This window comes from Sprattus sprattus, assembly GCF_963457725.1.
Source record: "Sprattus sprattus genome assembly, chromosome: 7".
NCBI lineage: Eukaryota > Metazoa > Chordata > Actinopteri > Clupeiformes > Clupeidae > Sprattus > Sprattus sprattus.
This window is the reverse complement of record NC_137926.1, coordinates 21,042,322-21,054,166: the sequence shown is the minus strand read 5'-3', so window position 1 is coordinate 21,054,166 and position 11,845 is coordinate 21,042,322. Positions and strand designations below refer to the sequence as shown.

The 11,845-nt window shown below is 39.6% G+C and overlaps 1 protein-coding gene across 2 annotated transcripts; it reads left to right on the top strand.

Annotated features, from left to right (window-relative positions):
* Window positions 1-3,605: 3,605 nt before the first annotated feature.
* Window positions 3,606-6,702, top strand: lysmd4 (LysM, putative peptidoglycan-binding, domain containing 4). Of its 2 annotated transcripts, none has more exons than XM_080842109.1 (3): window positions 3,606-3,675; window positions 4,526-4,792; window positions 5,098-6,702. In XM_080842109.1, exons 2-3 carry the CDS (start codon window positions 4,526-4,528, stop codon window positions 5,674-5,676), a joined length of 846 nt encoding a protein of 281 aa, XP_080698235.1. In that variant the 5' UTR covers window positions 3,606-3,675; the 3' UTR covers window positions 5,677-6,702. The 2 variants fall into 2 exon arrangements, with proteins under 2 accessions (XP_080698235.1, XP_080698236.1); XM_080842110.1 differs by having other exon boundaries at window positions 3,607-3,675; window positions 4,503-4,792.
* The last annotated feature ends 5,143 nt before the right edge of the window (window positions 6,703-11,845 follow it).

The following is an 11,845-nucleotide window of genomic DNA, read 5'->3' as shown; positions in this document are numbered from 1 at the left end:
TATGATAATTTTAGTATTTCATTTTGAAAAACACAATTTGAAATGATGTAATTTTGTCATCTTTTTAGATGAATATATGTGGCTTACATGTGCGCACACCAACACCCCCCTTCCATTTCTCTCTCTGTCAGTTGGACAAGCTGCTCAGTGGCCCTGAAACAAACCAAGTTATGCCGCTTCACTGATCATCAGTCAGAGCTGCATCCTGCATAAGAATATGATGTAAATGATATGATGAACTGCTGTAAGGCAACGGTTGAATTTGTGACTCTTTTCTCCCTTCAGCAAGGCTCTTTTTAAAAGGCTAAAGCTTTCGACAAAGTCAACGACTTTGGCAAGAGGGAATAGCTCTAACTCTTTCCCCTCAACGGCATCGATGCTGACCGTCTGTGAAAAAGAGATGGCTTTATGAGGCATACTAAAAAAGGGTTGGAGAAGCCAGGAATACAATCACAAAGAAATCCACTCATGATCAGCATCAGAATGAATAGATTGGTGATAAGACATTTTGTTTTTTATATCTTGTCTGTTTTCTTTTTGTTCAGACCTATTTAAGTCGTCAGGTCAACGGGAGGTCAGCTGTGCTTTCCAACAGAGAGGCTGTAAGATATAAATGAGGGTAAAAACACTGTAAAATATGCATGACATCAATTAGCTCAGCCTATGCTCAAGGCAGCCATCTACAAAAGGTGTGTGTGTGTGGGGGGGGGGGGGGGGGGGGTCTTAAAGATATAGAGTAGCTTAAAGTGTATATGTTTAAATGCTAGGGCAAGTACTGGTGACTGAGTATTTAATTTAGTAAGACCTCGGGTCAATAGGCACACTAAATAGAAACAATGCAGATATGACGGATCTTTTGGTGTGTGAAATCGTTCACTAGCCCTGACCCAGATGGCAGCTTGCTCAGATCATTAGATCATGTAGTCTGAGTAAAATGCCACTCAGAGAGCTCATGTGCATAGTTCTAGGAAGGATTGTGTTTAGGCGGTTAACTGAAGTGGCTGAACAGCATATTCAATGCCACTCTGTAACATAACGGTATCAACGGTGAAAATACAGGCCTGAAATCTGCTTCGGATCTGTTGGATTTACTATTTTTGAGTCCATTATCCTATTATTCTTTAGATTGAAGCAAAAAAACTCCAATAGGCACTTTTGGTTGGCATGTATAATCTTAAGCCTTCAAATCCATAGAAATTCTATTTCAGTGATGGAAGTTTTGTTGTGTGTGTTTTTTTTGTTATGCTGGTGACAATGTATGATCAGTTTGGAATAATAATAAAAAAAAAATTAAAGGTTTTTCTTGCTTTGTTTTTCAACTGGGTGTGCTGTCGAAGTTTGTTCGGAACCCGAAGCCTTCTGATGTTTTTCATTTTTTTACTCTTAACTCCTGCCCTTCACTCTGGCTACCTTAGTAATTCCTTATAGCATCTACATGCGAAATATCAAGAAAAAGACACACAAAGGTAAAGGCAAAGCATACATTATAAAATGTTTATATACTAAACCAAACCAGAAATAACTACCACCATAAGATATTAGGCTAACCAACTAAAATCTTGACTGTATAGGGAATTAGGTAAAGACAGGCTTTTTGCACTGGCCATGATTTGAACCCTTGTGGGGTCCAGCTTGGAAAGTAGTTTTCTAACCCCTAAACAATACACACACATAAAAGGGTCACAGATATCCATACAGACTATAGCTTGATTTAGTCTCAAAAGAACACAGATTTCTTTTTACTAAAATCTTTTAACACACCATGACAGTATTTTTTCTGTCCCAGCTGATCATTCTAATCTAAAATGGCACACTTTCTCACCCACAGAGACACACTCTCCAATTCACTCCCCCAATGATCCAGTCTGACGCCATGATTTTTTATCACCCAGACCCATCTTCTAAGACAGGAGGCAGATGTCTGCACAAACTAGCAAGTTGGATGCGAGACAGACTGGGGAAATAGGACTGACTACTGTCCCTAGGTGTTTGACATCACTGTTCATTTCTGGTTAAGCTGAGGCCTCCTGCTCTCTCCCTCTCTCCTGACCAGCAGCTTCACTCAGTCACCTGCCGTTTGAGCAGGAGTGACCAGGAAAATGTGATCCCTTTTTACAAGTGCATGCTGTGTGCCCTTTCCCTGTCTGGGCCATGCACTATAACTCACCCTGATGTGACCGCGGAGAGGAAACCTACGACAGACACTTACATACCTTCACAATAGGCCTCTATCCAGATGCTCTGTCATGGTGAAAGACATGCTGAAAAAAAAACATCTATAAAAAAGAGAGATAAAACAGCACTGACAAGCCCTCCACAAGCAAGAGGTTCTAACCTTCTTTAATAAAAAAAACTGAAGTTCTTGAAGAGAATTGGCGCCATCTAGAGGCTAGAGACATTTTTGACTCGTGATCTCGTCTGATGTACAACACAAGAATTATAATTACATTTAAGGTTTTATATTCACGAATCTTTCTCTGAGCACGTCAAAAGTATATCATAATCATAACTTCTATACAATAAGGCCAAAAGGAAAATATACATTTTTATATTCCGGTCCTTAGATTGATAGTCTGGGTCATCATTTTGTTTTAAAACTACATTTAGCATGCAGCAACAGTTACAAATAGCACTGAAGGAAATTAAATGATATTGCATATGGAATTATACAAACAGGTCTTTATTATTTGTCTTATAGACCTGCCCCCGATATAAGAAGTACACTTTTCCGATTGGCTGGCAGGTGTCCGAAATTACTTTATCATGGCACACCTAATTTTTGTTACGTTATTGGTAACTATAATTTCCATAGGCAGTAATGCTTGACTGAAAAGCTGTCCATCCAAAGAAGCTACGAAAGGTGAATGTGTAATCAAGCAAGCCAATGAACAAACAAAATAAACCTATTCTCTTATTGTACCATGTGTTGTAAACGCAAGGAATAATTATCTGGAGAACTAGCAAGCTGGCAAACTAACTAGCATAGGATCAGGCCTAGGATATGAACAGGTCAGCTTCTTTCTAAACTGAAACAATGTTTCCTATCTGGGCTATACATGCATGTCTAAATGCATGTGTGGCAACCGGGATATAAGCGGTATAGCTCTGCCCCCAGTGGGCCGACAGTGCTATAGCTTTAGGTGCTGGAAGAGTGTTCACATAAACATCTGATTGAATAGTGTACAGTATATGCAGAAAAAAATACGTAGAACTCAAACTGTCTCTAAATTTTACACTTCTCTCGTTCTCTCTCTGTAATCGTATGTAACTGAACCCTCCAAAGTTATGACCATGTCTTTAAAAGGAGTGACACGGACACGTAGCTCCATTGGTGACTTACGGTCTACCGAACTTCAATCGCATTTCCACACATAAGTGTGTTTCTTGGCATTCATCTGGAGGTAGAGAAAAACACATCGCCTACTACATTTTCTGCCTTTAGGCTTTCTGGAGATATTCAGCCATATTGCCAACTTGAGATGCCCAGTTTGTGTGGGTTAAATGTTTTCGTTTTTGACGTTTGGGTACATTCTCTTGAGCCCACCTTTTATGGTGACTTCTCATTGGTTGATAGAATGCCCATCAGCCACGGAGTTAGGTTGCACCTAGCGCTGTCAGTAACGAGATGTGCAGATATTTTTATCAACAGTATGTAGCAGTTTATTATCTCTGAAGGTGAGTTTTGATCTGAGTTCTTTCTAGTATGACACCATGTTTTGCAAGGTGAAAGTATTTTTTTATGTAAAGCAATTGAGCATAGACTACTGTGGAACAGAACGTTTCAACAAACTAACGCTGAAATATTTTCCCAGGCTAAAACTGTTCAAAACTAAATTCCCCTTTCCAGTCTTTTCACAACAGATCGTCTCTGCGGCGCTCTATATTACACGTTAACACTGGCTCTAGCCTACGTGTCGGGCTGTAACATGGCCATATATTAGTTGTCTCAAACTTTGACAGAAGTTAACCTTTCGCTTCAGGCCACTTATCATTTCGCTACAGGCAACTGGTGATAACTCATTTTAAATGTGAATTTCCCTAAAAAGTTTGCTTTACTGTCATTATAGTACATTGTAACATGATTGTACACGTAGGCCTACAAGCACACACCCAGAATTGTCGTTCCACAGTGACAATGTAGAGGTGTTCGTGGCAGGTCCTAATAGCAAAGATAAAGCAGCGTGTGAGGAGAAAATAGAACTCTTAAAAAATATGTTGGTTTGCTGAAGGTCGGCGCATACTCGCATACTGTTTTGAAAGAATGTTACAACCCTATTTTGCTACAGTAAGGATACTTCTTGTCACTGTAGGCTACTTAGCCTTCAATCCTATCTTCAAAGAGGTCTAGTGTATAAAGCTTTTTTTGACCTGCTATATCATGCTTTTTTTTCATGTTTCTGTGTCCAATATTTCAATGGTATCTGCTCACTGTGTAAAAGTCATGGTTTCTACAGGGCAACATAATTTTCATGAATTCCTAATATGCTGTTAAATGTTCTAAGGGTGATTTTCCCTTTCTGTGGAGATGCGGCGTGGGGAGCCTCTTCCACAGGCCTTCCAGGCTCCTGTGGATGTCCATGCCAGTGCGGACGGGCAGGTGTACATGTTCCAAGGCCAGACGGCAGACTCCGGGGGCTCTTCAGAGGACGATGAGTTGAATATGACGGAGCTGAGGCCAAGAGGCCGTGACTCGGAGGAGCGCGAGAGGGTGGTGGGCGAGCTACTGCTGCTGGAGAGGGATATATCTCAGGGCGACAATCTAAACAAACTGGCCCTTCAGTATGGCTGCAAGGTACTATGTGTGGAATTGTTCTGCTTCATACATACTGTGCTAGCAAGCAAATCAAATCAACATACCATGTTTGTTTGTCATCCTAACACATAAGATTTGCTGTTTCTATTTTTTCAGACTGCATACCCCTAACCGCTTTTAACATGTACAACATCATACACCGCGTTCCACATTATTATGCAAATTACACTTTGCTCAGATTTTCCTAAATAGTGATGTAGTATGCATTGCATGCGTTTATGTCCTAGTTGTTGATACCTTCTGAATTGTATTTTAATTTTTGGTTCTGTACTTGTCTTACTTAGGTGGCTGACATCAAACGAGTGAACAACCTGATTCAAGACCAGGATTTGTATGCATTGAAAACGATTAAAATTCCTGTGAGAAAGTATGGCATCCTCACAGAAACCAACTCAGAGCTCAGAGAGCCTGAACCAGGACCCTCAACACAATCTACTGCATCTGCCTTATCCTGTGATGCTACTACAGAAGGGTCCTTGGGCAGGCCTCAAGTACAGGAGTACACTGACTTTCTCAAAGAGGTGGACAATGACATAGAGAGGCTTATTCAAACTACAGAGGAGGAGTTCCTGGTGGACCCAGAGGGTGCAAGGAAATTGGGGATTCGTGGACAGCGCCTGAGCAGCTACGGGGCGGACTGGGGGATCCAGTGGTGGAATGCTGTGGTGGCCATGCTTCTGATTGGCATTGTGCTGCCCATTTTCTACGTGGTGTATTTCAAAACCCAAGATGGCGGAGCAGCCATTGTGGACGACAGCGGGGTGAACAGCTCCATCACTACCTCAAACAGCCCGATTGCGAGCATCAGCACATTGAGCCCTGGAAGTACACTGATGAACCATTTGAGCAAGCCACACACATAGTTAGGGGTGATGGAGATTTGTGAAAGATGCCTGGATTTTACCTTTGGTCTGTCATGTACTTTTTGTTTTGTGCCAAAGCAATATAAGTTTCTTTTGGTCTCCAACGACACATCAGCTTCAACCAAACACAAGAGAACCAGAGGGAGAAACAGAAATTACTAAAATGCATAGGATGTTTAACATGATTATTATGTTGAATCAAAAATGGCAATATCAATATTGTAGTAAAATGTTTTTGTTATGTGTTTCTGGTTGCTTCATATTGCTGCTTCTTGAGGATTCATTTTATTTTCCTTATTTCAGCAGTATTATAACTCTAATTTTTAGTGGGTTGAGTTGTGCTGCTTGACCACATAGCACAGTCAAACTTTTACTATACTCAATCTGGTCACAGTCTGGTGTCAAACTAATATTTCAGCTATAAGGACACTTGTGCATTCTGTTATTAACATGACAGCATAAATGTAACTTTTACGTTTTGGATTCATGCATTTATCATACTGTATTTATGACTAAGGTTCAGTATTTTGCTTTGTTTTTTCCCCCCTGTGGTATGACTTGTATTTGTTTCAGAACATTCAGTGATGATGACGACATAGCACTACATTCTAACTATGCCCTTTTGTGAAGGTTTAGCTTATGACTGACTTGTGTGTGTGAGTCTTAATTAACAGGTGTGAACATCTAAAGGTTTTACAATTTCTAGCAAGACCCTGAAGAGTTAAGCTTCAAATGGGAAAGAGAGCAAATAACCCCTTTAATATCATCACAAAGTGGTATAGCTGACATGCAAACAGGTCTCCTTTTTTAATATTGCTTTTGCTCCTTTGCCATGAATCAGTTGGAACTAAAGCATTGAGAGCATTTCAATCTTGGTGCCTTGTGTGGATCCAAGTCTTTTAATCTCACAAGATAGATACGAAATATATTTGTATTTAATCTTACTAAAGGATACTGCCAACAGGCAGTTCTATGCAGAAATCGTGTAATGTGTATGGAAGTGCAATAAATGTCCTCTTTACAGTTGTTTGATTGTTATCTTGGGATCTATCTTTTTTTATATGTTTACCATGTAAGATTATATAATAATTTTAATAAGTCAGACAATGTTTGTTTGTGATTAATTAGGTTTTGTAGGACCTGAGTGACAAAAAAAAGAGCCAGTATTGTTTGGTTGCAAAAACATTGGTCTGTTTTTACTAATTTGCAATATTTGTACTGTACAAGTGGCTTGTAGTCCTGCAGAACCTCAATGCCACAGAGGGCTTAAGTCACCATGAATGTCTACATTAGCATGTGTTTACTGTATGTGTGTACTACTTACAGCAATTACACTAATATGGCCCAGGTGCTCTGCTATTAGAGACTGAGAGTGTATTATTTCTTGGTAATCTAATATACGAAATGATGCAAATTGGAACAAGCTATTGGGCATACCCTGTTCACTAGTGCAAGAGTCTAAATATTACATAATATTGGCGCTGGGTTTTGAGGGATGTGTTTCAGTAGAGATACAGTATGGATGTGGTATTTTCAATTAAAATGCCTTATTGTATTTATGATGGAACACATTTTTTTCCCGGTTGAACCTTACCTGCATCCATGTTAATATTTGAACATAATTTTTCCTATATACAGTATATATTTTAACATCATTTCATAATAGCACATAAGGGAATATCATTAATAGTTTGGCACAGAATTCTGACATGTTTTGAAAAATGTCAAGTTTTCGCTACGCCAGTCTTGACCAGTGTTTCACTGGACTTAGGAGTGGTTTAGGGGACCAAAGGTAACAGCTGCATGGGTGTGCTCTAAAAGACTAACATTGATGATGCAACAGGATTCATTTCACAGTTATATGAATTAGTTCATTGAAAACTCAAGCATCAAGTCAACTTAAAATATTACATTTCTGTTCTCTCCCTGTTGGGCACAGGACGAGCTTGGCTTTAATTGGCCATGTGCAGTCAGCCCTAAATCTCAAGCGGCTCAGTTTTTCTCACAAAAGTATAGTTCAGAACCAAAATGACCCCCTGTAAACTTTTGGTTTAGACTCATTAACCACCTCTAACTAAATTGTTTAATAATTAGTTTGAAACTTTCAATCAACGTAAATATTGGAAATGTTTCCTAAATGTGCTTTACCTCTGAAATGTAATTGTCAGTACCTCTGTAGTCTCGTCCAAAGTCCCTAAGCTTAAACATTTATATTTGCCACCATCTATTTCATTATCAGTAAAAGCAAATAAATTAGTGTTTTGTTTACTTGACCTTTAGAGTGGTACTTAACCTCTGCTGACGTCATCCAATGTTGTGTCTCCTCATTATCATACCCCTTTAGACTGACATAAGGACCACTGCTTTGCCATCAAGTTCAGTCAATCAACAACGGTTTTAACAGTTACTCAAAAGACCAAATAACTATGTTTATAAATTAAGCCATTGGTCACTTCCCTCTCAATATTAGCCCTATTTACACTGTGGGCCTTAAGCCCATAACACTGTCCTGGGCTACACGCATCAGGGCTAGAGTTCCAACAGGAAATTGCAGCAAATTTTCAGTCCAAGCAGCACCGCCAGTAGGATGTTGTAGTTGTAGGCCAATGTTATACTATGTGCATCCACGACCGGCCGCTAGGGTCTGAGTGACGTAAACTCGATCATCAGAGCTGTGAGTCATGTGGACCAAAGTGCAAACGCAAACCTTCTCCATAATGGACATCAATAGAGGGCAAATGGCTTAAGGCATACCCTCCAATTTTTTGTGCTAAGACCACTACTCTACAAAAGTACCTGCGCAACTGCAGACTCAATACAGACTAGAATGCATGACAGTTAACGCAGGTGTATCTCTGTTAGGATCCTATCCATATTGTCAGACCCTTATAATAACATAACGTCTGTCAGTGGTGAAAACAAGCAGTTTACTTTGATGCAGATGCTTGCCTCGTAGGATTCCATAGTAAAGCGGTTTTGCAGTTGCTGGTTTCAGTGTTCTAACTCCATACTGGACTGATTTTCGTTGTGTCCCTAGTAAAAAAGTTGTCCTGTAAGGTATGTTTTAGCATGATTTTTGATGATTTAGCTGGTCAATTGTCTGGTCGGTGAATAACTGAAAGCAATGTTACGTGATCGTGTTGCAAGGCAAATCTGTGAAAACAAACAGTTTATACAGTAAATACTTTTGAGACAGATTCACCCAGTAAGGGCTGGTGTATGGTGCAGGCATCCGTTCCAGACGAGTGGTAACACACCTGATTTGACTGATCAGCTAATAGTCTTTGATCAGGGCTTTAATTCATATTGTATGAAACATTAGGTTTAAAACATATGAAATATTATGCATAAAACAACAAGGTAATTGGCCACATTTGCATTTACAAGTACTGTTGGTTCAGATTGATTTTCAGGTGGATGAAATGGCACAGTACAGCTAACTGACTTAGAATCAAGAAATATTATTGTGTAAAACAATACTGTAAAAAACCCAATTCATCAAAATGGTCTACATTTAAATTTTTGTCATCATCAAGTGTGGTCTAGGCTTCAGACAAACACCATATTGACATGACTGCTACTGCACGTCAACATTAATCAGACGGGCTGCACTGCTCAAACATTTAACAACTTGTATGCAACACAAATGCAGAATTTGAAGTCTGGAGTGGAATTGTTCCCATATGAAATCATTGCTCTTCTGGAGAAGGTGGTGCTGACAGAAATGGTTACTGCCAAGACATCTGGTGATGCAAATGATGCAGAGCTGCCCAAACCACCAAAAAGCAGCTGCTGATGCAGGTGTTTCACGTTCTCTTGAGGTGACTGTTGGAGGGCTTCCTTCCAAAAAATCCTTTTCAATCTATGAGTCAAAGGTATCATACCACAGCCGACTGGGCAGGGTTATAGCAGTGTATGATTCGTCCTGGCACTGCCCTGTACCAAAGCAAGACGTCTTCATAAAACAACTGCAAAATTGCATTGTTTTCAAACTCACAGACATCTGTTCAGGACCACAGAGAGTGATGTCAGGTCATATACTGTATCCTGTTGTGATTAACCAAGACACACAAGATCAGTAATGCATTGCAAGTCCAGGTGGAGGAGGAAGACTAGCATATCCTCCTGATGATGCAGGCCTCCAGAGGATGGTCCGCTATTACTATTTACTAAGGTCCAACCCAAGAAGTGTGCTGTTATCTTTTAGAGTGAACTGAAGGCTGTATTTATCTGCTGGCTCAGAGGACGAATATGACGTACAGTATAATGTATATAATGTCTGCCCTACCAGGTTACCACCTGTTAAAAATGATCCAGTGAGATGTCGACATGTGAGTATGCCTTCTTGCATTTATAAACTGTGATGCCTGCTGTTGACACATTCATATTGCATTTTGAATGGTGCATGTTTTGCTTATTTATTTATTCATTCTTATTTTTTAAAGAGTATTACTCATCTGAAGCTCAGATAATGCTGTTTTCATCCCTCTGTGGACACCTAGGCATTTCCAGATATGTGCGAGTACCAGAGATAATTGATGCCCCATTGACTTTTATGTTGCATCAATCCCAGTTACATTAAAGTAATTATTCTGAGACAAACACAATTGCAATATTAATATTTCTCTGATTTTATAATCATCTTCTTTTTTGCATGTTGCCACTTCCCCCTGGCTCCTGCACAACCACGCCCTGGAGCAAATGCACCCTTGGTAAGCAAACAATGTATGCACTTATTTTCTGAAAACAAAGGCTTTTTTCCTTGGGTCATACAGACAGCTCAGAAAGAGATCCCTTTTCTCGACTGTGAATCCCTTGGTAAGCAAACAATGTTTGCACATATTTTCTGAAAACAAAGGCATTCTTCCTCAGGTCATACAGACAGCTCAAAAAGAGATCCCTTTTCTCGACTCACTGTGTTCACAAAGTGAGACAGGGATTGGAAGCCAGCAGTACATGCCCCTTCTGACGTTACACATAGAAAAAAAATGTCTATTTGATCGCGTTCATATGACGGCTACATTTGCTTTGGTTGTGGAAGTAATAAGCATTGTTGGAAGAGCTTATTTGTTTACTCTTCTTTACCACGTATGTATTATGGTTCTATAAAATTGACAGGGATATTGCTCAAAGCATATGTCCAGGTCGATGGACAAAGAAAATAGGCAAGGGTTTGGAAGTATTCATATATAAATTAGTGGCTCAGGATCATGTTAACTATGGTTCTCCTTTTCTTTATTAAAAGCAAGACTTTGGCTTTGATTGTGGCATATTCATATTAAATATTGGACAAGCTCCAGTGCAAATATGTTCAAGTTTTTAAACCCATTTTAACATTGTTTTCTTCATCAGTGTTGAGGCAATACTTTCACATCATAGGCCCTTTCACTGTCATGTCTCACGAAGTTGCACAACGTTTAGCAAATGATAGCGCCGTGATTGGTTGTTGTCCTGTCAATCTCTCTATAAATGCCTGCGTAATCAAAACCACCTCAAATGTCAGGAGAGCCCGCTGTTAAATGTCGTTAATGCAATGCGTGTGAGTAACCGTAATGGTAACATTGCGGGTAGTTACCTAGATAGTAGGCACGGACACTTCAGACATATTTTTCTGGTAAAAAATAATGAGGTTTTTGCATTGTACAGTATCTAGTTCTCTCACTATTTTCTCATTTGTGTAGGCATCATGAACATTCTTACTATGAGCATATACAGTGGGGAAAATAAGTATTTGAACCCCTGCCGACTTCGCAAGTTTGGACACTTGCAAAGAAATGTGTGATCTAGAATTGTAATGGTAGGTGTATTTTAACAGTGAGAAACAGAATATCAACAAAAAAATCCAGAAAACTGCATTTTATAAGATTTATGACTTTATTTGCATTTGATGCAAAAAATAAGTATTTGAACCCCCAAGCAAACAGCAATGATCCTGGCTCCCAATGGCCAGTTATGTGCCCAAAAAGCACACAGATTAGTCCTCATTAGGTCTAACAAGGTATACCTGATCTCAACTGATGACCTGTATAAAAGAAACCTGTCCAAAGAATCATACTTCACACCTTCAACCTCACCACCATGGGCAAGACCAAAGAGCTGTCCAAGGACGTCAGCGATAAGATTGTAGACCTGCACAAGGCTGGAATGGGCTAAAAAACCACCGGCAAGC

Excerpts from the sequence above, each read along its gene's own strand:
- lysmd4 (XM_080842109.1), top strand. The coding sequence starts at position 4,526 with ATGCGGCGTGGGGAGCCTCTTCCACAGGCCTTCCAGGCTCCTGTGGAT. Across the intron at positions 4,793-5,097 it reads CCCTTCAGTATGGCTGCAAG|GTGGCTGACATCAAACGAGT; the intron begins GTACTATGTGTG and ends TGTCTTACTTAG.